General features: G+C 39.8%; 1 protein-coding gene across 2 annotated transcripts in view; it reads left to right on the top strand.

Annotated features, from left to right (window-relative positions):
- The window catches only part of ino80 (INO80 complex ATPase subunit), a 56,246-nt gene that overhangs the window by 7,892 nt on the left and 22,228 nt on the right, over nucleotides 1-26,126 (top strand). For both annotated transcript variants that reach the window (XM_088324573.1, XM_088324572.1), the window contains exons 9-26: nucleotides 83-136; nucleotides 1,063-1,266; nucleotides 1,341-1,545; nucleotides 1,611-1,678; nucleotides 3,236-3,430; nucleotides 3,546-3,626; nucleotides 6,652-6,747; nucleotides 9,839-9,898; nucleotides 9,971-10,113; nucleotides 10,190-10,392; nucleotides 11,165-11,250; nucleotides 11,457-11,624; nucleotides 11,758-11,891; nucleotides 11,961-12,028; nucleotides 12,101-12,194; nucleotides 13,836-14,016; nucleotides 15,227-15,367; nucleotides 16,757-16,973. In XM_088324573.1, coding sequence (XP_088180699.1) covers nucleotides 83-136; nucleotides 1,063-1,266; nucleotides 1,341-1,545; nucleotides 1,611-1,678; nucleotides 3,236-3,430; nucleotides 3,546-3,626; nucleotides 6,652-6,747; nucleotides 9,839-9,898; nucleotides 9,971-10,113; nucleotides 10,190-10,392; nucleotides 11,165-11,250; nucleotides 11,457-11,624; nucleotides 11,758-11,891; nucleotides 11,961-12,028; nucleotides 12,101-12,194; nucleotides 13,836-14,016; nucleotides 15,227-15,367; nucleotides 16,757-16,973 — 2,398 coding nt within the window. The remainder of the gene's footprint in view (nucleotides 1-82; nucleotides 137-1,062; nucleotides 1,267-1,340; nucleotides 1,546-1,610; nucleotides 1,679-3,235; nucleotides 3,431-3,545; nucleotides 3,627-6,651; nucleotides 6,748-9,838; nucleotides 9,899-9,970; nucleotides 10,114-10,189; nucleotides 10,393-11,164; nucleotides 11,251-11,456; nucleotides 11,625-11,757; nucleotides 11,892-11,960; nucleotides 12,029-12,100; nucleotides 12,195-13,835; nucleotides 14,017-15,226; nucleotides 15,368-16,756; nucleotides 16,974-26,126) is intronic.

The following is a 26,126-nucleotide window of genomic DNA, read 5'->3' as shown; positions in this document are numbered from 1 at the left end:
TTAGCAAAGCTCTACAATACCGAGATTATGTTTGTATTATTTCTGAAAGAATGTTTTCAAGGTTTCTCGTCTCAATTTGCAGTCTTACAAGCAGAAGACCTCGGCTAAGAACCTAGTGTTGACCAATGCTAAAAAGGTTAGTTTGGTACGGTTTATATACATTTTTAAAAAGTTTTTCTCCCTTTGCTATCATTAGCGGCTAATACCGTAAATGCATGTAAACCCGGCTTATTCAACTTTGCTGTATGGTTGGCAAAATGTTAATAATCAAAATATGAGCCCCAGTTGGTTGCTTATTATTAAGAAAAATCTGTTTTGGGTTGTCTTTATTTACAGTTTATGTTTTGATTTTAAGGGAAATTTGCGTATTTAAAAATACATCGGAAGTGAAACTGAGTTTGGTTGTGTTTTTTAAGGATTCATTACAATGTAAAACACACAGATAAAAACTGGTCATTTCCCTCCACTTGAGAACCAAAGATTCATTAATCTTCAATTCAGTTGCTAGTTTTCCATATTTTTCCGCACCATGGCAGGCCAAAACATAGAAAGTATTCAATAAAAGGAAGGTGAGGTTTTGGATTGAATTAATATTTCGGAGGGATAACTCTAATCAGCCTCTGGTAGGCAAATCATTTTCTAATAGCTAGATACCCTACACCGTAAGCATCCATGAGTACTTCCACAAACAATGGACCCATTGCGTGTCACGTGTACTTTTCCGAGCATGCCGGGGATGGTTGTATTCACACCACAGGAGACACATGTGATCGATGAAATGTGAACATCTCACAAAAATATCAGATTTCAATCCAAAATAACCGAATTGAGCATTAAGCTCTGCAGTGTGAACCTAGCCTTATAGACAAGCCCACTTCCCACAAAGCCTCATGTGGTCCTCAACTGCATCCGCCTCTTTACATCATGCTCAATAGGGCGCGCTGCCAAATTTGAAGAAAATTGGAGACTTTTATGTGCCCCTTATGGTTGGGAAAATACGGTAAGCACTAATTTGTAGTACAACAGCAAAAAAGACATGTTTTCTTCTTGTCTGGTTTTCAGTTGGCTCACCAGTGCATGCGAGAGGTCCGTCGCGCCGCCATCCAGGCGCAGAAAAACTGCAAAGAGACGCTGCCTCGGGCTCGCCGCCTCACCAAGGAGATGATGCTCTACTGGAAAAAGTACGACAAGGTGGAGAAGGAGCACAGGAAGAGGGCTGAGAAGGAGGCGTTGGAGCAGCGGAAGCTAGACGAGGAAATGAAGGAGGTCGGCAATGGTTTTTATTTTATTTATTTATTTTTAAATGACAGTAATCCCAAATCTCCTTTTTTTTGTCCCAGGCCAAGCGTCAACAACGCAAGCTCAACTTCCTCATCACGCAGACGGAACTGTACGCCCACTTTATGAGCGGGAAAGCCAGCGCCGGCTCCCCGGGGGGAGACGAAGCATCAGAGGAGATTCTGAAGAAGCTGGACGACACCAGTTCCCGGCGGCAGATCGACATCGGGGGAGGCGTGATGGTCAACGTTGGGCAAGAGGACTACGGTACCCAGGCTTTTATTTCCTTTAAACCGGGGTCAATTGGCTAATGTGAAATTATGTGATTTTAGATAGTGAATATTACAAATCTCAGGCCCTGAGGAATGCACAAGAAGCCTACCACATCCATCAGCAGAGGGTAAGTTGTTTTAAATGTGAAATTGCACTTGCCTAATACAATAGATCATCCATTTACGAGGTGAAATTGCCATATAGTGGGGGATAGAAACCCGCAGTCTCTTCCTCCCTCGGCATCCACCCACTAACTCTGCTCTACCAGCTCAAGTTATTTCCTACCAAAGGTAAATAAAAATGAATATTTTACCTAAATGTATATTTATTTTTATCCTTATTTAATCATATACATGTATATTACATACTAATAATACTAAACATCAACCTCATCCAAAAATGGCACTACTAAATTTTTCTTCGCATTTTTTGTTTATACATCGGAAGTAGAAAGACAGTCTGTTATTTATATTTTTATTAACTTTCGGAAATTTGAATTATTATTATTATAAGTTCCACAATTTAACAATGTAATTAATACCATAACCACTTAGATACCTATTATGTGATAATGGCCTTACTGTCAGACTGTGAGGCCGTTATCGCATACAATATCATTTTGAGAGCCAGTATTTTTTTGTCCAGGTTTCCTACAAATTCATCAGATGTTGGTAAGGCCATTATTGCATTATAAATCTGTAAACAGTAAGGCCACTATTGCACCTAAAATGTTTTATTTAATTATTCGTAATTTAGCGATTGTTTCAACAAACTCATGATGTGGCATCAATGCTGAATAATTGGTGATTTAAAAAAATAAGACTGATTAAGTGCAACTATTGTTTTTGAAAACTAACAGTTTTTAGCCCTTTTCTCGCAATTTTTGCATGAGGTTAACATATTGTGTTCCAAACTCCCTGTTTGCCAGGTAAAAACATTAAAATTAATTTTATATACCAGTACATATCATACACTAGTAACAAAATGTATTCTAAGTATTATTAGTCTAGAAATAAACATACATTTAAGTAAAATATTTATTTTTATTTACCTTTTGTATAACATAACTAGAGCTGGTACTTTAGAGTTAGTGGGTGGATGCAGAGGGAGGAACAGATTGAAATTAAAAGTTATTTTAACATTTGCACTTGCGAGGATTGTCAGGCCCTTAGAAGACTTTGTTGCTTTAATTGCATCCCCATTCTTAATAATTCTCCCAATTGTTGATTGGTAACAATGCATGTGCCTTTACTATCTCAAGCTTTGTTTTAATTGGTATCATCTTGCTTCTCACTTTAGCATTGCTGCAGTGTTGGGACTCATCGCTTACCAATTACATGTCGGCATCTTGATGTAGCCAGGGTGCAAACCAATAGCAGAGCAAAATTTTATATGACTTCGACCAATAGCAGACAGGCACGGTAGAGACGTGTAGAGCGCTTGACTCGTACTGTCATACACACGAACGTTGAAATGATTTGTTGTGGATGTCAATGGGGAAAATTTCGTAACGACGAACTGAAAAAACGCGTTCTTCCACATCATAAAACCTGAAAACATCATAAGCCGGGAACGCCATAACCTAGGGGTCCACTGTAAAATCCCTTGTTTGTTTAAATTTCAGCGTCTGTTGAACCAGGACCGCAAATCAAAAATATCTGAATATTCCGTTCTGCCCCTTTAGACGCGCATGTTCGACGAGGACTCCCTCGACAGCCGCTGCGCCTCCTCCTCCGCCGCCGGTTTCGGCGAAAGCTACAGTTTGTCCAACCCGTCCATCCAGGCCGGAGAGGACATCCCACAGCCCACCATCTTCAATGGCAAGCTGAAGGGCTACCAGCTCAAAGGCATGAACTGGCTCGCCAACCTCTACGAGCAAGTAAGTCAAAGGACCCTGTTAACGAAAGGCTAATTTAGTCAAGTTCACTCGAAAAACTCATTCAGCGCGTCAAATCTCGGATTTTTGGCTAAAGACGTGCTTTGTTTCTTCTTAGGGTATCAACGGCATCCTGGCTGATGAGATGGGTCTCGGGAAGACGGTGCAGAGTATTGCCCTGTTAGCTCACCTTGCCGAGGTAGGTGCTTTCAGAGAACAATGAACAATGTAGCGTGTTAGCATTTTGCCGATTGTTATTAGCATATACACAATTTTACGCGCCAAACTGTAGGGCAGGGCCATTGTACACAGTTTCTTGTAAACAAAGCGGATTATACATACTGTACATGCTTCACCGTGCCTTGTTGGTGTTCTGGAACAACACTGAACACATCAAAATCCAAGTACCGTATTTTCCGCGCTATAAGGCGCACCGGGTTATAGGCTGCACCCCCAAAAAATAGTTTTTGGTCCTATATTTTCCATACATAAGGCGCACCGGAATATAAGGCGCTACAATTGGAACATCGACAAAACAGTGAGATAGTTCAGTCAAACTTACTACCCCCTTAACATTCCAAAAGCTTGCAAAGAAGCAAATACGTGTCTCAGAAACAGTGTCTGTACGATGTCACCAATCACTCAAATGCATCGTTCCAAATATCATTCGGAAGGTTAAAGTCTTAGGATTCAAGAAATGCCAAACATTTCTTAGTTTCCATTTCATTTTTTGCTGGCAACTCTGTGGACAGCAAAGTAAGAATTTTATTGTGCAGGGAAACGGGGTTCTTTACTGTGCATATGACAATACTTTGAATTGAATTTAGTTTAAAAATGGATTCATCACAGAAACATCAAGATCGTTCTAAAACTAGATACCGGGAAAATATAAAGCCGCATAGCTCACCCAAGTTCTCTTGCAGCCATCACGTTCAATAATGATAGGTAACCATGGTCTTCTTACAACCGTGAGTGTAGTAAATCCAGGAGAGTAAAATATTTACAAATACAGAATAGTAATAAATGTTTTCTCTATGCCATAGTGCAACCCAACGTGTGATTCACATTCATCTCTTTCGGCCAATTGCAGGCTTTGTTTCGCCCCTTTAGCCTATGCGAGCCTGTAAATGATAAAAAGGATCCGCCCCCTTTACCTCCGAATAACTTTAGCCAATAGTGACTGATTCAAATGATGATTGACACATTGGTTAGGAAATGAAACGCCGGTATATAAATCCCAGCATACACCGCGGACTACTTCGCCTTCGGGGGAAATTCTAGTCAGCGGCTGCTTGCCTTAGTTGCAAGACTTTGCGACTTAATATTGATCCATATATAAGGCGCACTGTATTATAAGGCGCATGGTCAGCTTTTAAAAAAAATAAAGGCTTTTAGGTGCGCCTTATAGTGCGGAAAATATGGTACCTTATGACCAACACTATGCTCAGAGGCCTATTGCAAGGCTGCGCACGTTCTACTTCAGTCACATGCTTCCTAAGTGTTAATACACTTGTTTTATTGAAGACACTGTGCGATCTGATCACGAATATCTCTCTTATTCCAGTGTGTAGCCTGCCAAATCATATGGCAACCTGCTGCGCCACTAAAACACAGATAGCATACTGATAAACTAGCAAGGCTACGATGTTTATGGCAACAATATACTGGGCAACTACAGGTTCATACACAAATCTACCAACTGTGATAACGCATGTTTAAACGAATAGTGTTAGCTTAAGACAAGCTAAACTTACCCGATTAAATACGGCTACTCTTTCTATGCGGAGAGGAAGGGGTTCGCCTCTTGAGACAGTGTCTCGATCTCGGTAGAAGAGCGATAGTTTCCCAGCCAGAGCTCTGTTTTTTTTCTCCACAAAGTGGACGGAACAGACAAAAACCTTTCGGGGTGGTTCCTTCAGGTTCAATACCCTCAGCCCCATCTACCATTTGTAATCACCCTTTGGCTTCTTGAAAAAAGAAAACAATGGATCGCATGTACACCTGTGTTTCGTGGCTGGTCGGTGGTCAAAACATTCCCAAACAAGCCCCTCATTTAAACGCTTTTGTGAATTTTGGCACCTAATAACAGCGCAGGTCCCTCCCAAACTACATTTCTTTGGAGTTATATCCATGATTGACTTTCTTTTATCCTGTTGTGTTCATTGAGGCTGAAAACACGGCTAACGCAAGCCAAGCTAAGCTACCGGAAGTCAAAAGCATCACCCGGGAAAATGCCGAATTAAAAGCGGAAGTGACGCTAAAAAGGTCTATACACTAGTTCGAAGGTCACCAAGTAGCCTCATAATACACTTCAGTTGCCTGTAAACTGGGTCTGAAAAAAGCTCACAAGTTATTGCGATTTTCTAGAAAATTTGATTTGAAACTGGCATTGAAAAATCCTTGACGTGATTGACTATTCCCATTCTTTTAAAATAACCTTTAATTAATATATGCAAAACACTCAGGGCCTTTAAACAAGGCTGATGTTTTAGTAGTTGAGTCTATTTGATCCCTACTTCTAACAGTTACAACCTGGTAATAACATAATGGTAACAGTAGCAACATAGTAATTACTTAATACGTTGCTATATATGCTATATATAATAAAAATGCATATCAAGCTGGTTGCCTTTTATGCTAATCGTTAACAAACAAGCAGCTCTCAGTTTCAAAAAGCTCGGTGACCCCTGAACTATCTTTTACGCTAGTGATGGACGGGCGCAGATGTCAGTATCAATCTTAGTTCGATACCGAAAAGGATACAATTTTTGGCTGCCGTTTTGTACCAATTTGAAAATCTGAAACTTGAAAATGGGATTCTATGTACTGTTGGTATCCGTATGTGGTATTGTTATTGATGAATATTCAAGATTTGTGTCTTGTTATTGATCCAGAGAGGGACAAGTGTCGATACCAGTCACCGATATCAGTATTGATACCGCTTGAACACCAGTATTGATGCCATTAGCTGCTTCCTTCTTGTGCCCATTTAACGATCAGGAACTTGGAATTAAAGAAAGTGTAAATAATAAGTTAAGGAACATACTGAAGACTTTTAGGATTTCACTAAACGTAGCAGTTACTTTTTTTAATGACGAAAATTACTCTTTACGTATTTAATTATGGGAAGTTTGCCCCATTTAATTAATTTTTCGACTTGAACACAAAGAAAAATATACTTCTGTGATGCTCACTCTCAATTTTTTCCCTGCCTGTTATGAAAGAGAGACAACATTTGGGGCCCATTCCTCATCATCTCCCCGGCGTCGACTCTCAACAACTGGCATCAAGAATTTTCACGCTTTGTGCCCAAGTTCAAGGTGGGGGTCTCGTTTCTTTTTTCTTTGATTTCACGGCATTACAGTGATGCTCACTAGGGGACAGTGTTCTTCAGGATAGCTCAAAACAGCCTCACTTGGCGAAAGTAATGTGCCATGCGAACCAACAAACTCACGGGATTATTTTCCCTCCTACTCGAACAATAAATCTGCCCCAGTTTATTCTACTAATGAGCTGTAAAAAGAGTGCGATGGCCAATTTGAAGATAAGCTTCCTCAAGGCTGACCGAAAACAATCGAATAGCGGCCGGTGTTGATCGATGTAATGATGCAGAAATGCTTTTCACATTGCGTTTGTCAGCCAAGTAGTGATTCATATTTCAGCTAAAATGTTTCCCCTGGCGGCGTCATGATGGCTCTGTTTTTGAAAAGGCTTTGTTTGTAGTTTAAAGATTTCACATCCCCTTTTAAAGAAACAGTAGACTCCCGGGATATGACATTAATCCGTGATAAAGTGTAGATTGCAAAGTGAAATTGACATCTAGCGGGGGATGGAAACTAATGGTTATACACTCTGAACAAAACAGTACCTAGTAAGCACTTCTTAGGTGTAATACAGACGCTGCCCGACCTACGAACGAGTTAGGTTCCGAACGATCGTTCTTAATCGGAATTTGTTCGTAAGTTGCTTCAGTGCTATACAGGGAGTGCAGAATTATTAGGCAAATGAGTATTTTGACCACATCATCCTCTTTATGCATGTTGTCTTACTCCAAGCTGTATAGGCTCGAAAGCCTACTACCAATTAAGCATATCAGGTGATGTGCATCTCTGTAATGAGAAGGGGTGTGGTCTAATGACATCAACACCCCATATCAGGTGTGCATAATTATTAGGCAACTTCCTTTCCTTTGGCAAAATGGGTCAGAAGAGGGACTTGACAGGCTCTGAAAAGTCAAAAATAGTGAGATATCTTGCAGAGGGATGCAGCACTCTTAAAATTGCCAAGCTTCTGAAGCGTGATCATCGAACAATCAAGCGTTACATTCAAAATAGTCAACAGGGTCGCAAGAAGCGTGTAGAAAAACCAAGGCGCAAAATAACTGCCCGTGAACTGAGAAAAGTCAAGCGTACAGACCCCAAGATGCCACTTGCCACCAGTTTTGCCATATTTCAGAGCTGCAACATCACTGGAGTGCCCAAAAGCACAAGGTGTGCAATACTCAGAGACATGGCCAAGGTAAGAAAGGCTGAAAAACGACCACCACTGAACAAGACACACAAGCTGAAACGTCAAGACTGGGCCAAGAAAAATCTCAAGACGGATTTTTCTAAGGTTTTATGGACTGATGAAATGAGAGTGAGTCTTGATGGGCCAGATGGATGGGCCCGTGGCTGGATCGGTAAAGGGCAGAGAGCTCCAGTCCGCCTCAGATGCCAGCAAGGTGGAGGTGGGGTACTGGTATGGGCTGGTATCATCAAAGATGAGCTTGTGGGGCCTTTTCGGGTTGAGGATGGACTCAAGCTCAACTCCCAGTCCTACTGCCAGTTTCTGGAAGACACCTTCTTCAAGCAGTGGTACAGGAAGAAGTCCGCATCCTTCAAGAAAAACATGATTTTCATGCAGGACAACGCTCCATCACACACATCCAAGTACTCCACAGCGTGGCTGGCAAGAAAGGGTCTAAAAGAAGAAAAACTAATGACATGGCCTCCTTGTTCACCTGATCTGAACCCCATAGAGAACCTGTGGTCCCTCATCAAATGTGAGATTTACAAGGAGGGAAAACAGTACACCTCTCTGAACAGTGTCTGGGAGGCTGTGGTTGCTGCTGCACGCAATGTTGATCGTGAACAGATCAAAGCACTGACAGAATCCATGGATGGCAGGCTTTTGAGTGTCCTTGCAAAGAAAGGTGGCTATATTGGTCACTGATTTGTTTTTGTTTTGTTTTTGAATGTCAGAAATGTATATTTGTGAATGTTGAGCTGTTATATTGGTTTCCCTGATGAAAATAAATAATTGAAATGGGTATACATTTGTTTTTTGTTAAGTTGCCTAATAATTATGCACAGTAATAGTCACCTGCACACACAGATATCCTCCTAAAATAGCTAAAACTAAAAAAGCCCCACTCCAACTTCCAAAATATTCAGCTTTGATATTAATGAGACTTTTGGGTTCATTAAGAACATGGTTGTTGTTCGATAATAAAATTAATCCTCAAAAATACAACTTGCCTAATAATTCTGCACTCCCTGTATTTATTATGTTTAAGGCTTGTATAAGTAACTTGTATGGTTTTGTTTTAAAAAAAAAACATTTCATAAAATAATATGTTATATAAAGATAAATAAAGTTAAGTTTAACTTACTTTTGGAAGATGGGCTTCAAGAGTTGCTTCTCTGTGGTAAAAAGTGGCCGGAAAGAAGCGTTCCGACCATTTTCTCAACCACATCAAGCTTTCTTATTCCACTTTCATTTCCAAAAAAACTGTTCCCCTCTTCCTTACACTTTACACCAACCATATTGAGTGAATGCACGAGATATATTAAACACTAAAAACGTCAAAGTTCTTTGCGCGCTAGCGATACAGTACACGTTGTTATGATTATACACGAACCCGGAAGTAAAAGCCGGATTTCATCTTCGGTGTGGATGCTGGGTGACCTCTCACAGGGCGGAAAGAAGCACGACATTTGGAAAAAGGTGCACACAATACAAAATCTAACTTACAGCAATGTCTGGATATTTTTCGACATCCCGGAAAAAATGATCGTATCTGCCGGAATCTGTTTGCCGAATGGACGTAAGTCGGGAGGGATCTGTCTATGAATGACGAAAGAGAAAGGTATTGAGGGAGGACAAATAGCATACAGTATCTGGATTTTCATGATGCGTTACGCGAACCAATAGTAGACCAGCATTTTATTTGACGTCAACCAATAGCAGACAGGCATCTTAGAGACGTAACTCGTCATGCACTCAAAGATTTAAGTTTAAATTCAGTTTTTGGGCAAGCAAAATAACCTTTGTTTGGGGCCTATATCATATTTAATAGGATTTTGATCTGGGTTCTCTAAAGAAGTCGAATGATTTTTTAAAACGATAAAGTTGTAATTTGTCCCTTAGGTCTTGCCCTATTGGGGAAACCCTCATGATCGCAAAGTTATCAGGAAATTCTGGAGCCAGGTATGGAACAGATAGGTATAATTTTCTGGTAGTGTAGGTTAAAAAAAATCTGCTTCTGTGTTGTGTGTTCAGAAAACCCTCTACACTCAAAATGCTCCATTCCACGTGGTAATCACCAGCTACCAGCTAGTAGTCCAGGATGTCAAGTACTTCCAAAGGGTTAAGTGGCAGTACATGGTTCTGGATGAGGCCCAGGCACTGAAAAGCAGCACAAGGTTAGTGCTTCTTCAATGTAAAATTCCTGATAGATGGATTTAGATTAAAAATTGTTAAAAAAATTGTCACGTTTAGCGTGCGGTGGAAGATCCTCCTGCAATTCCAGTGTCGGAACAGGCTTCTCCTGACTGGGACGCCCATCCAAAACACGATGGCAGAGCTGTGGGCTCTTCTGCATTTCATCATGCCCACCCTCTTCGATTCCCACGAGGAATTCAACGAGTGGTTCTCCAAAGACATCGAGAGCCACGCTGAGAACAAGTCGGCCATCGATGAGAGTATGTGTACATTCCACAGCTGAGCCCTGTATATTTATGTTTAGTGATTCAGGCATCTTTGATCTATTTTTTCCATCGTTTCCTTATCTAGCCACTCATGTTAGCCACCTGGTGTGAATTCCGTGATTCAGGTTCCTGACGCTTGACAAATTCTGTTTTGCTGTTGCTAGCCGTTTAGTTAGGCACTTCTACGAGCTTTGACCAACTCCAGCTATTGGCTTTTCAGCCGCTCCATTCTTTTGTCGTCGCTCGCTGGGATTACCAGAAGCTTTTGTGTACTGTCAAGGGCTAAAATGTATCCTTGCTCGCTTTAGAAAATATGCAAGTAGGCTCCTGAATTTGTTATCTTTCAGGCTTCCGAAGTCCGTCCTCCTCGAATGCACATGCTTCAGCTCCATACTAAGCTTTATTGGTGAATTGTTACACACTGTCACTTCAAAAACGCATTCTTACGCAAGAGCTTTTTTTGGAGCATTTGAAAGACTGTGTTTGGTTAGTGAACGCACAGCTAGTACAGTTTAAAATGGTTTAAAAGGGTGCTAAAATCAGGGGATATGTGTCCTTTAAATAGCACCACTCCCAACATCTTCAATCTTAGAAAATAAACCTAGAAGTTAAGAAGCTTAGCTGCAGTGTTGTCGGATGCAAAGATAATGAATGATTTTGGGTTCTCTTTTTGCCATAAGTATGGATTGGTTTCAAGTTCCTGGACGGATAACATTTTTCAGGTTTTCTTTGTCCCTCCAAGATTGACACTTTTTGTCCTTGACAGATCAGCTTTCACGTCTGCACATGATCCTCAAACCTTTCATGCTGCGTAGGATCAAGAAGGATGTCGAAAACGAGCTCTCGGACAAGGTAAAACACGTTCTCGTCTACTTCCTTCATACAGAGTGTGGGAGAAATGTGAACTTGCACATCCTTAGGCAGTGTATTTAGAAGAAGATATTCTGTACAATAATAAGCCCTTGCTGGCAGATCGCTAAAGATCCTGCACGGAGGTCTCTTCTCAAAAACATCCATCTTTTCCCTTCCTCTCCTAACGTCACGTAAATCAAACCCAGATCGAGATCCTGACCTACTGCCAGCTGACATCCCGGCAGAGGTTGCTCTACCAGGCCTTGAGGAACAAGATTTCCATCGAGGACCTGCTGCAGTCTTCCATGGGGACGTCCCAGCAGTCCCACACCACCACCTCCTCTCTCATGAATTTGGTCATGCAGTTCAGGAAGGTAGGGAAATATCGTGTTAGTAGTGTTGTTTTTTTTCTTATTCTTATTTTTCGTCAACTGTGATGTTCTATTTGTCGTTATCGGTCTGTTTACTGTAGTGCAGCCCTAATAAATAGTGTGTTTGGTTCTTCAGGTATGCAATCACCCCAATTTGTTTGAGCGCCAGGAGACACGATCTCCTTTCCACATGTCTCTCGCACCTTACGTCCTGTCCAAGTTCCTCTACCGCCACGGCCTCCTCCACGCACACAACCAGGCCAAGCACAAGTAGGACCGGTGCTCGCTCGCACGATTTAACATCGCAACCTCACCAAAATGTGTCTTCATGTCCACCAGGTTTTTACGAGTACTGCTGTCTCCCTTTTCTCCCAATCATATCCAACAATCACTCTTTCATAGGAAAAGTAAGTTGCTGTTCAACGGGGTTTGTCTTGATTTGAATTTGATATTAATATCGGGTTCATTACCCAACGCAGGTGACGATGAAGGAAACTGTTTTTCGTTCCTGCGTTTCATTGACGTGTCGCCGGCTGAGATGTCCAACCTCATGCTGCAAGGCACCTTAGTCAGGTTGGTGAGACAATTGCTCATTTTATCGTCACAAAATGTAATTCAGGTGTGGATGAGATATTATCCAGAAAATAGAATATTGGCATGAAACAATATTTTTAGTTTAGAATTCATTCAAATGAAGTGTAATCAAACCAGGCATCAAATAATACAATTCTAAAGGCATGCACAATAACTGTTCTTTTGTATCGATGCGGATAAGACATCCTAGCAATACAGATAATACATATTTTAATCATATAAAATAAAAAATATATCTTTTTCCCTCTCCATACTAATAAATAAACACACACATAGCTAGCATTATCTGTGTATCTTTTTTTTAAGTTGCACAACTCAAATAAAGACTACTTAAATCAGAAGGCAGATGAATTTCTTAGAGTGACATTAACCAGACCAGTGTTGGTGTTTATGAGGTGCTGTCTGTATTTGTTTTTTTGTTTTGTTTGTTTATTTATTTATGTATTATGTACTTCCCTATCCATTTATTTATTTTATTTTATGTATTTTTGTATTCATTTATATATTTTCTTATTCAGTGATTGTATGTATTATTGCATTCATTTACCGGTACTTATTTTTTTATTTTTTTATTGTATGTATTTTCACATTATTTAATTACTTATTTATCTAATGCGTATGTACCTTTGTGTTCATTTATTTTCTTGTTTATCTTTATGTATTTTAAAATTCATCTTTTTTTCTCATTTATTTTCTTGACGTATTTTTGTATCTGTTTATTTTTTTTACTTATTTTCTTATTTATTTGATTTATCGTTTTGGAACTGGTTTATTTATTATGTATTTGCCATCATCAGTCTGATCATTCCTGTGATTCACTGATTTTAATTTAAGCAGTATTATTTTATAAATAGCATCCACATGAAGAGAGAGGGTGTCTAAATGTAAAAAAAAATCTGAGTTAAGATATGCGCTTAAAGTTAAATCCCTATAATGTCATGTATCAAAAACAATGTTATTAAATTTGCCAGTAAATGGAAAAATGTATACACTTACACAATATCATATTAGATGAAATTGTTATTTCATTCTCAATTGTGAGCATGGTTTTTGTAAATGCTAAATGGTCTGGATTTCCATCCATTATCTGCACCGCTTATCCTCAGTAGGGTCGCGGGGGTGCTGGAGCCCATCCCAGCTATCTTCTGGCAGTGGGCAGGGGACACCCTGAACTGGTTGCCTGGCAGTCGCAGGGAACACAGGGACAGAGAACTCACTCGCTCATTCACACCTGGGGACAATTTGGACCGGGCAATTAACCTGCATGTTTTGGGGAATGTGGGAGAAAACCGAAGTGCCCGGAGGAAACCCATGCAAGCACGGGGAGAACATGCAAACTCTACACAGGAAGGTTCAAGCTCATGACCTCAGAACTGTGTCGACTGCGCTGCCGTGTTGCCCCTGGTCTGCATTCATTTCAACTCACTGAAGACCTCCTAAAGCGCTTTACAATGTGCTTCACACTCACCCATTTACACACACACACACGTATATTTGATTGTTTTTCAAATTAATTTATCTATTTGCGAAATAGAAAATCATTTTAGAATATGTTTTAGAATTGTGTGAATAGAAGTGTATATATATTTTTGTATTTTATTGAATATTTCCTTCCCGCAGGTGGTTAGCCCTTTTTCTGTCCCTGAAGGCAGCGTACCGACTACACTATCAGCGGCTTTCTGCGCTCCAGGAAAAAGGCACACGGGAGGAAGAGGGGGGAACCCTGTCTCGCCGAGACCTCCTTTTGTGGATACACAGACCCTCTTCCTTTCCCAACACGCACACCAGCCCTTTGCTCCGGGTGAGTCCAGAAAGGTCAAACAGGGTTACTTAGGAATTTTCCGATAGGTGGCGCAAAGAATCCGTGATTTGTACCTCGGGTCTTCAGACCTTGACATAACGCATTTGGCATGAGTAAAACCAAAGTCTGCACTCAACGACCTTTTCTCACAATGCACATGTTGTGTTTTGCATCGCAGTTGGGGAAATGAGTCCACGTGGTCAGTCCGGGTGTTAAAATAAATGGATCATATCTTTTCATTTTTTTTAGACACAGCACACACAAAAAAATATCAACTTATTACCAAAAAGGAAACAACAAAATATTTGCCTGAAAACAGATGTACAATACAGGAATTTAATACATAATTGTTTCCAAAGAGACTTTTAAATGGCTACCCTTATTATTTTTTTTCCTTACAGGGAAGACACAATCAAAATAAATTTACACTCATTAAAATTCGACACTTAATTTTAAAGATGAAGTTTTTTCTCTAGACCTTGTGGCATGAATTTATTTGCTGCCGTTGACAGATGTAAACGTCAATAAATAAAAACATTTAAATGACAAAATAGTGTATAGTAATGCCTATTTATTTGTAATATACACCTGTGTATGATTAAGTAACATTATAATAAATATACATATGAAGGAAGAATGAACATTTATCTACCTTTTGTGTTTCGGGACTTTAGCTGTTACTGTGGAGTACTGGGTGGATGCAGGGGGGGTGGTCACATTAAGGATAAAGCAGATTTCAAACCTCCCTCATGTGAGAATTGTTATGACCTTAAATTTCCTCCTTATTTTTAATAATAATCTCGATCGTTGATTGGTTATGGCTATGCTACTTAGCAAGTTTATCGGTTCGCTTGCCTTCTTCATTTTTCTTGAAAGTCGCAAGCTTCGTTTCCATGGTTATCATTTCTTTGCTGATATAACATCAACCAATCGCTGACAGGCATCGGAGAGACATAAATAGCTCAAAGTATCAATTTTTTTAAGTTCTTGATTACGCAGAATCATTTGTTGTTGATGTTGCATGGTGGGGAAAATGACTTAAGGAGGGGCCAATACCCATCTAATTGCACAGCGTAAAGTAAGGCGGAGCCGCTGTATCCGTGAAGTCTACTGTATATATTATATCGATACAGGCAATATTGCATTGTGTCATTTTTCTCCATGTTTTCTCCATGTTTTTGTCATGTTTTTGTCATGTTTTTGTCATCAGAACTTGGTGTTCACGGCCCTCAGGCCAGGCGCCATCGGACACAACGACGTGACCATCCACTGTCGGCGATCCGCCACCTCCCGACTCTGGCCGTGCCAGCCGGCGCCCCCGCCTAAGTTCCTGCTTGCAGCCACGCCCAGGGTATGATATGCTTTTTTTTCCCCAAATTTTATCTGAATGGGGGAGGTGTGTGGATGAGTAGGAGTACATGGGACCCCTGCTGCCTTCAAAACAAACGCAGGTTAACTTGTAACTATAGGACTTCGTGTTTCTCTGCGACGCATATCCATTTTTCTTGTTTTACTGTATTATAAGCTTGGTTTTCTTATCATTATTTCATTCTGTGGATGGTTGAAAAATGAGCTCTTTTTAAGTGATATTTTATTTCTAAAAATCATCTGCAATATGACATAATATTGCTCATTCTACTCTTGTTTTTGAATTATATATATGATCAAAGATAACATAAAATGAGACCTTTTTCCCCTAAAAGGAAATAACTCAATTGAGCCATTTTTTGTCACTATGACGGATGGCAGAAAACATATCTCTTTTTTTAAGAATAATTCACCTGTAACATTACATACAATTGCTCATTTTACTATTTTTTTTTATCTTACTTCCCTGAACTTCTTTTTTTTCATTGTTGTGTATGATTATTAGCTTTTTAATTATTTTAACTGATTTCTCTAGTTTAAAAATACTTTGAGTAATATTATATGGCTGCTTATTTAAGCTGCTGTTAAGTTGTCTCAATTAGATAAAGATTTTCCTAATTTTTTTGCTCGGTTTTATTTTTCTCTGTTGCTCGATGGAAGTTTTATTTTTCTTAAAATAGGAACGTATCCGCCATCAGACATGTTAAGTGATTCTGCTCATTCGAAAAGATGTGTTTCTTTCTTATTTTACCAAAGAAAATTTGAGAAGTTTGAAAATCCACAGAATAAAAAAACATAAACGAATTATCGGTTCTGAGGTCATGAGATCGAACCTCCTGTATGACGTTTGGATGTTCTCTCCGTGCTTGCGTGGGTTTCATCTGGGCACTCCGGTTTCCTCCCACATTCCAAGAACATGCATGTCCGGTGAATTGGCCGGTCCAAATTGTCTCTAGGTATGAATGAGCGAGTGAATTGTCTGTCCCTGTGTGCCCTGCAACTGGCTGGCAACCAGTTCAGGGTGTCCCCTGTTCACTACTCGAAGATAGCTGGGATGGGCTCGAGCACCCCTGCGGCCCTACTGAGAATAAGCGGTGCAGATAGTGAATGAATAATTATCTGATCTAGTTTTTTCTTTTGGGGAATAATTCTATGGCAAGCTTTTGTTTTGTTTATTATTTTAAGAAATAAATCTATAATTTAAAGAAAAATGAAATATCTATCACTAGTTTTTGGTACATTTTCCTGTTTGGTATAGTTCGAAGGTATTGGTCCCTTTGCCTTCTCATGAGATGAATTCACAGTAAATAAAGCAGTTCATGGTCCCCTTTTATCACATGCATTTAAAGCCGTTCCCTCTACGCTCATCCAGGTGACGGCAGTTCCCATGGAACGCTATTGCCCAGATCGGAGCGCTGAGCACGAGTGGCGGGCGACACGTGCCTGCGGCTTCAAAGAATGCTTCCTGTACGGCACGCCCGAGCTGGCTTCTGATTGGCGGTGGCGGGCCGGCAGCTTTTTCCCCACGCAGCCCGGCGGCGTGATGGCCGTTTTCCCTCAGCACGGCTGGTCCTACATCAGGATACCGGGTAAGCCACAGCGGCGTTTTTTTTTTTTTTTCATATCTGTGGGAAACCCTGCGAGAGGTCAAGTTGAGAAAGTCAGTAGAACGTGACTCGTCAGCATTATGTGTCATCACAATGGCTGCGATTCCCGGCGCGTACGTGTGGCCGAGCTCGGCGGAATCACCCCGAGCCAAGCGGAGGCTGATGGATGTGCGGCAGGAGAGAGGCCACCGCACTTGTACATGCTACACTTCCTTTTCTCCCTGACCTGCTCACAATGATAAACGGTCGCTTCTCATACTTTGGGCATGGGAAGAGAACACGAAGGGTCTTTGTTTTTTATCCGGCGTCCGGCTTTATTAGTTTTAAAAGGCGAAAATGAAGTCATAAATTAGCATCAGTTGTTTGCAGCTCTCATCATGATTGATATTTCTGCATCTCTTTGTGTCCTGGGATGATCATAAATCATGTATTATTATTATTTTTTCAACAATCTTATTTTCTAAGACGATGCTCCTAAGTTATGTGTTCTTATGTGTTGGCGATTACTATAGTAGACCGCATTAAACTTACCAGACTAACTAGGGATGGGCGAGTTCTGATATGGTATTCAATTTAGGATCAATCACTAGAAATTAGAAATGAAGAGTAATGAAGTAAAATTTTTGAATGTAAAAAAATGAGTTATTTTTACATTGGCAAATAATATTACTTGTTGTTGGGTATCATTTTTCCCTATTTCTTTTTTTAAAGTATTTTATTTTGCTTTTTGTAGTAAAATTAAATAATTATTATACATTGACAATACCGGTAAATATAGACAATAAGAATCTGAAATAAACAGAAATAGATATAATATTGAAATAATAAAAATGTGCAAATTTAGCATATTTGGAAAAAAATCTCTATTTTTTTTATTACTATAATAGTAATAAATAAATAACAAATCCATATTCAAAGACAACTATCTTTGTTCTACAATTTTAACTGAATCTGCAGCTTTTGTTCCTACATTTCCTTTTTTAGTTTGCATTTTGTACACATTTAATTAATAATTATGCAATGATGATAAATATAATCTAAAATAAATATTAGTACTGAAACAATAATGAAAATGAGCACAATTAAAGAATTTGGTGGAAAATAACTAATTTTTATTAATAATAGTTACATTCTTATTAAATTATCTTTTCACAAGAATAATTATTAGAATAAATAATAAAATCATATTCAAAACCTGCAAGTAGAACAAGACAATTAGGAAGGTAATTATTTTTGCACGTTTTTTTTCTCAACATTTTGTGGCCAATTTTTAAATTATTCTTATTATACTTTATTTGTAACTATTTTTTTCCAGTGCAATTGAATACTAATTATATAATGATAAATAATTAAAATGATCTAAAATATATGTACATATGCATATAAAATAAAATGAGTATAATGATACAATTTTGCGTATATAAATAAAATTTGATTTTAATTGTTTTTCATGTTAGTAGAATAATTATTAAAATAAATCATGAAATCATATTTTAAATTAAGAAAAACACCTAACAGTGGATGACGACAAATTTACTTATTCGTTGAGTTTCTACAATTTTGACAGCACCGCCCTCCAAAAATAACTTCTGCCATATTTTTGTTACAAATTATATTTTGGGCGGTTAAAAAGTGGACTTGTTGTTATATTAAGTCTGATACATGTGTAATACACGCAGTAATTCAAATAAATTCAATTAGAAATAGTTTTTTAAAAGTTTAACATTCATTGTGCACTCTGATTCAAATTCTGACCAGAATATTTTAAAAAATCCATCTTTTTGTCATGATTACCGATAGGATTCACCTGTGCCCGCTTATTTGGCGCTAACCGCCGCGGGTTCTGATTGGCTCCCTATTTAAACCCACCCCTATATGTCCCCTGTTGTCAGTCCGTCTGCGATCCTCTGTTTTTCAAGCCAAGGTTTTTTTCGACCCCCGACTCCCGCCTGCCCCGTTTTTGCTCTCGTTTTTCACCGACTACGACCCGTTTTGATCCCAAGCACGTCTGCGCTCTCCTCCCGACTTATGACCCGTTTTTGATGCCGACTACGTCTGCTCTCCCATTCTGGCTCACCAATCGCTTCCGACCCCGACCACGTTTTTGCTCTCCTGTCCCGGCTACCGACCCGTTTTTTCCCTCCTCGACACCGCCATCGCTCGCCACGGAAGATCCACTTCCGTGTTCGGATCACAAGCCGAGTACGAGAGCGAACACCAGATCGTGTGCGCAGCCCTTCCTTGTTCCTTCAATAAAACTTGTGGTAAACGTTACGCAAGTGGGTCCTGTTTCCGTCCTGGTCCTGACAGTTTTATCTTTTCACTATAGAATTTCAGTTAAACCTTCGACTTTTCACAAGACTAAATACAAATGCAGACGATTTTTTCCGCTCGCTTCGCACGTCACTCTTTCTCGCCCCAAAACAAGTGTCCGCGTGTCCCTGTGAGAAACGTCTGAGCGCTGCTGTGAAGTCACGGCGCGTGAGACAAAGCACGGAAGTTGATGTGCTCCTCATTGTTTGGCTTCTCCGTTAGGTAACCCTTTTAGACGCTCCGGTGAGCGCACGTACTCTAAAGCCAGGGTTACCCCGCGTCCATTTCCACGAGTCCAGCCCGACTCTGGGTCAGTACCGCGTTCTGCGGTTCCTTGAGCTAGGCCGGCCCATCTCGGACCTTTCTTTGTGTGCGTCCCAGTCCGCCACTTCTTTCTCAGCTCCGAGAGGAAGGAAATGACCTGACGGCGCGGCACCCCGTCCTCCACCGAACACATTGTTGCCACATCAAGGCTCGAGATATGTACAGTAGCCCGGCTGAAGTTTCCCAGCCCCCTCCTCCTTATCGTCCCCCCTTCTACACCTTTCAGAACAAATGGCTGGGCTTGAATGGCTCCTTGTTTTGACCAGCCCGGCGTGAGTACCATCGTATCAATGGAAGAATCTAATCGAGGCGGCTTATTAGGCGCAGGGAGGAAAAAACAAGGCCTGGGAGACGTATTATATCAAACACCAACCTTTATAAGGCTCAGATTAGCATATAGGGCTAGCAGTATGATATGTATTTGTAGAGTAACAAATTGTTATTACTATTTTGTTACTATGCTATTATTTTATTAGCTTGTTGTAATTGTAAGGCCGCGATTGACGGATGGATGGTGTTATGAGTGCACTTCAGGAAAGAGGTCTAAATCTGGTGAAAGCTAGAGCTATTGTTGGTGATAGGAATGAGTGGAGAAGTGTTGTAAAAGGATAGTGGGATGTTTGGGCGCGTTCTAAGGGATGGGCAGGGCACCTGTATGATGCGGCAGGGGTAAACCAATGAAAGCTGTCGGGCCCTGCTGTTGAACAAAAGAGTGTGTTGTGTCACCCTGACCCGGGTGACATGGCCGCTTTCTTGTGTCCCATTTCATCTGGAGGTACGAAAGCATGACCATCTTGGGTGAAGAGGTGCCTAACTTGTTTGGGCATTTGGGTTGGCCATGGTCCCCAAACATGTTTTTGTGTGTTTTTTGCTCCTTTTTCCCTTTTTATTTTCTTTGATTTTGTATGTGTTTTTTCTTGCTGTCAGACACCCTTCTCGAGGGATATGACCATGGTAGATAGATAGATAATTGTAAGGAGGGTTGAGGGTAGGCTCTGTCAACCACTAAAACATCATGCCAGGTAGAAATTAAACTTCCTTGAAAATGACAATGACTCATAAGGACCAGTCCACAGGCTACTCAGATTGGTGACCCCCATTTCCAAAACGTTTCGCATTATTCATGCGACTCAAAATACGGCATAAGAAGTTGCCGGACCGATAGAAGATTGGAATCAGCTGTCTGGAGTGGTCGTGGTCGAGAGCTTTATTATCCAATATGGCCGCCAGAGAGAGTTAGAGACCTCACAAAAGCAGATGTTTTTTAATTTTGGTAGTATTTATTGTGGGTGCCTTGACACAAAACCTAACTAAAGACACATGCGGAGGCTTTAACTACAACAGTGCATATTTTCTTAAAAACAAAAACACAAACAGGTCCTCAGCAAATACCGAGCCTATAAGCCACATACAACACACACAGACAAATCGGGGTTTATAAAGTAATTAAGATTAAATTGGATAGATTAAGATGAGATAAATTAGTATTGGCTGCCTCATGTGGCTGTCTAACAATTAGTCAAGTCAAGTCATTTTTATTTGTATAGCCCTATATCACGAAGAGTCTCAAATGGCTTCACAGATCATTACACTATATTACACAGACTATTTTCCAGAATATTATCATACATTCCCCTGCTCTGGAGCCGAATACAAGAGTAGGTCATTCATATGCTATAAAGTAGAAGTGAGTTTTAAGCTTAGATTTAAACATTTCCACTGAGGTTGCAGATCGGATCTCAGGGGGAAGAGCATTCCACAGCACCGGTGCCCGGATGGAGAACGCTCTCGAACCAGCAGAACACTTCTTTGCTCTTGGGATCACCAGCAGACCGGCACTCCCAGAACGTAGGCTTCGGACCGAAACATAGGGGCAAATCAGATCTGAAAGATAAGAGGGAGCAAGTCCATGTATGATTTTGTATAATACTAAAAGAACCTTGAAATCACATCTAAGGCTAACTGGGAGCCATTGCAGGTTAGCCAAAATCGGTGTGATTGGACTTTTTTGTCCTAGTTAAAAGCCTCGCTGCGGCATTTTGTACCAGCTGAAGAGACTTGATTCTAGACTTCGGGAGACCAGAGAGTAGTGCATTACAGTAATCGAGACGGGAGGTAACAAACACATGAATTATAATTTCCGCATCCGACTGAGACAGTTGCAATTCTTTAAAGATATCAAACTATTTCTGCAGAGGAAGGGTAATTTTATCCAATAGAGATATTGGTACCTGGTATTGGTATAATTAACAATTCAATAGGCGAGTATCGGCATTGGGCTGAAAATAAATGTAGTGTCGAATACCCTTACTATTTATTTCTCTTGCTCATTTAAATAATTAACAATATATTATTAGGGCAGCACGGCGGCGCAGTGGTTAGCGCTTGTGCGGCACAGTTCATGTCATGGGAACCTGTCGTGGGTTCAAATCCAGCTCCAGACTTCCTGTGCGGAGTTTGTATGTTCTCCCCGTGCTTGCGTGGGTTTCCTCCGGGCACTCCGGTTTCCTCCCACGTTCCAAAAACATGCTTTTCAGGTGAATTGGCCGGTCTAAATTGTCCATAGGTGTGAATGAGCGTATGAGTTGTCTGTCCCTGTGCAACCAGTTCAGGGTGTCCCCTGCCCACTGCCCGGAGATGGCTGGGATGGGCTCCAGCCCCCCGCGACCCTACTGAGGATATGCGGTACGGCTGATGAGATGAGATGAGATATATTATTATTGTTCATATTGGAAATGCAATGGAAATTTAAATAATATATATCTATAGTAAATGTAGTTTTTTTCTCATTTTTATTTTAGTGACTTATTATTAAAAATGAAATACTTTTGGAACCTAATGTTTTAATCATATTTTAACTTTAAAATGAATAAATTAAATAAAATGGTAGAATAAATGAAATAACCAAATAAATAATTAGTATAATTGACATCAGTCAACTGGAGTGATTCAGTTGGCTTTAATTTTATCTTGAGTTTCTACAAGGAGTATCCACCTTTATCTTTTTAAACAATCCACTTCCAAATCCACTTTTTATTAGTCAATTTTTATATACTTTGTGTAAACCAAGCCCCATTACACAACAGCATTGTTTTGCTCTGACGCTTCGAGAATTTATTAGAGGAACATTCCTGCGAAATCACAAAATCGCGGCGCCCATCGAAGACGATTGCATTTGGAATGTGAAACAGGGCGGCATGGGAGCCAGGGGCAGACAAATCCCGCACCCGCGGGAAAATTAGGCCGGGTTTTCCCGTCCCTTCAAAGGAAAGCTGCCGGTGGGCAGAGGAAAAAAAATGCCAGGAAACGTATTGATGGCGCGGGGGGGACATGAAACAACACAGGCTTGTTTGAGTTGTATCCGACTGGCACCGTTGACCCCAGGGTGGAATTTAGTCCAAAACAAAAAGGCCCAGCTCAGCAAAACAAAGCAGGAGATCGTCCAAGGCAGGGGTCTCTTACCTTTTATAAACTGAGAGCTTCTTCTTGTTCCTACTTTTGTAAACTATTAAGGAAATCATTTTACTGGTAAATCACAATGACCCGACAATGGCGTGCTGTTTTCAGGACCAGTCCACGGGCTACTCAGGTGTTCCTAGAGGGCTACCTCGTGCCCACGGGCGCCAAATTGGCAAATCCTAATTTAGAGCATGATTATAATGCTAAATTAAATTTAAATGTAACATTTAATACAGTATTTTAGGTTTGATATGTGCAAAACTATTATTTTACAATATGATAATACAGGAAACATGTTTGATATTATAAATATTAGTTATATGGAACATTACAAGGGATTGACATTCATTATATAACCTTTAATAGGATGTAAACATCGTAAATTAAATTGTTTAGGCTAAGGAAGTCGTTGAAGTAGACTGAAGGGGGCGACATTGCACACAGGATTAGCCCAAGCGCTTCTACTTGTGTTTTGTATTAATTGTGTACTAGGTGAGGTTTTTTTCCCCCTTTGGAATTTGCAGCATTTTTTCAACTTCTGAATGTTTTGAAGGCGAATTTAAAGGAATCTTTGGGTTCTTGATTTTTTTTAATATATCTTTAAAAGCACCACAAATGCAAAATCCGATCGCTTTCTTCTCTTGTTCGAATGCTGCGTATATTTTTTCTTATTTTACCAAATATTGAACTATTTTGTTCTATTGTGGAAATAAATGAGCAAATTATACTTAGAAGAGATAATTTAGCTTTTATCAAACACGTTTTTTTGCTCAAAGAGGAAGTTATGTATGTTTCCCTTGTACTAAAAAACAAGAATATATTTTTCTGTAAAATATTAAAATAGTCTTTGAAATTAACACATTTATTTCATAGCAGAACATTTTGTTCTGACTATGATATTTTATCTTTTGTTGATTTTAAGGACAATATTTTTGTTATTTTCATATTATCTTATTTCTCTTTTTTTCCTGTTGAAAAAAAGAAATATAATCGTTTAAATAAGAATTAATCTAATGGTAGATACTTTTACTCGTTTGAAGAATTTTTAAAGAAAATGAGAAAAAAGTAATAAAATACCGTATATTTTTTGTAATGTTAAAATGTTTTTGTTAAATGCGTACATTTATTTGATGGCAGGTAATGTTGTTACTTTTGAGATTTTCGTTTTCCTTTTTCTTTTTCATTTTTAGAATATCCTTTCTCCTATTTTGCAATATCTTTTATATTAAAATATTGGAAGAATTAAGAATAATTGTTAAAATAACTAAATTTATCTGATGTCACATGTTTTTTTTTTTTTACCAAAATAAGAAAATAACATTTTTTTTCTTTATAATAAACTACTGTTACTTTTTTTACACGGTAAAAAAAATCCTTTAAATGAGCAAATGTATTTGATGACAGGTAATATTGTTTGTTTTAAGATTTTTACTTTTTACTAAAATAAGAAAATAGCAATAATCTTTTAACACTTATATGTATTTATATATATTTTACATTATTATTTAATGTTGAAAGTCCTGGTGAAGCAAATTCACAGTCTTAAAACGACCACAAGAGGGCGACTGACACCAGTATCGGTCATTGCTGCGAGTAACGATCCCTTAAAATAACTCAACATTAAAAACAATGATACATTTATTATGTTATAATTAGTGTGGTGTATATTTTGGGGGAATTTTCGCATTGTGTGGTCTATTTCAAGATCTTCCCTCATAGGGCATCTGAAACCCGCTAGCATCTGTCTCGTAAGCTCCCCTTGTTCGGAAATTAAGTTTAAGCTTTTCCGTCGATTGTGGCAAAGGTCTAATATTTCCCGCAGCGGCGAACAAGCGTTGCCCATTGACGTATCGATCCGGCGGTATAATGTATCACGATACAGCGAGTGGGGCTTCGATCGCGCCTTCGACCCCCCCATCTGTCTCCATTTCTCACATAACCGACCATCCATCATCTTTCATCAAGGAGATCATCCGCTCCCCAAGATGGCCTGATTCCAGGCTGGAGGTGGGCGGGGCCCGTTACAGGAAAAGACGAGAAAACGCGGCGTATTAATGAAATTAGCGCCGTCGGTCGGTTTGGGAGTATCGGGCGCCAGGCACCGGGGCCTGGCCCAGGGTTAATTAGCTGGCAGCAGGCCTCTAATTGGGTCAGGACCGTGTCAGGCCTCTGGCTCTGGCCCCTACAGGGATTGGATTACATTGTCAGGGGACAGCCAGCCAAGGGGGGTGTTGAGTATTTTGGTGATGGCGAGGAAGCAGCAGGGGGTACGCAAGGAAAAGAGGAGAAGGATTAGAATGGATTGGGGGGGGTGCTGATGCTGTGAAAACAAGACAGGTGGTGAAGCTTGATATGCGTCTCTATGGCAACAGCAGAGTGGTGCCACACCAAACGGGATTTGTTTGTGTGTTTCGGGGCGTGGCTCTCATTATCAAACACGATTTGGTTATGTGACCTGATGATGGCTCAAAAATGAAATCTCAATTCTATCATTTAATCCTGCCGATTAGATTTCTCGATTTTCAGGAATGTTTTGGTCTATGAAAAATTGGTAGGAGATAAATGATTTTGAATTAGTTTTAACACGAATCTAATCAAAACCAACACTAATTGCTCATTAATAATAATAATAATAATTTCCTTGTATTGTCATTCTGTGTAACAATGTACACAGGACGAAATGTCGATTGCACCTGACCCGTTGTAGCGAGCCGATGCAGCCAACAGAGGGCGCCGCCGACCACTTTTTAAGTCTTAGGAATGACTCGGCCGGGGCGCGAACCACCGACCTCCCAGTCTCAAAGCGGGCGCCTTACCATCTAGGCTACTAAGAAATAACAATTTAAGACCCATTTAGGACCACATTCAACAAATACAGACGATCGTTCGTAAGTTGAAATTGTTCGTGGGTTGCTTCAGTGCTATATTTTGTATGTTTAAGGTTTATATAAGTAACATGTATTGTTTTGTACTAAAAAATTAACATTTCATAAAATAATATGCTCTATAAAGATAAATAAAGTGAGGTTTAACTGACTT

The sequence above is a fragment of the Urocampus carinirostris genome, chromosome 20 (genome assembly GCF_059441175.1).
Source record: "Urocampus carinirostris isolate Australia breed hairy pipefish chromosome 20, RoL_Ucar_1.0, whole genome shotgun sequence".
Lineage (NCBI taxonomy): Eukaryota > Metazoa > Chordata > Actinopteri > Syngnathiformes > Syngnathidae > Urocampus > Urocampus carinirostris.
The sequence above is the reverse complement of the archived record's forward strand: the minus strand, read 5'-3'. Positions and strand labels throughout refer to the sequence as shown.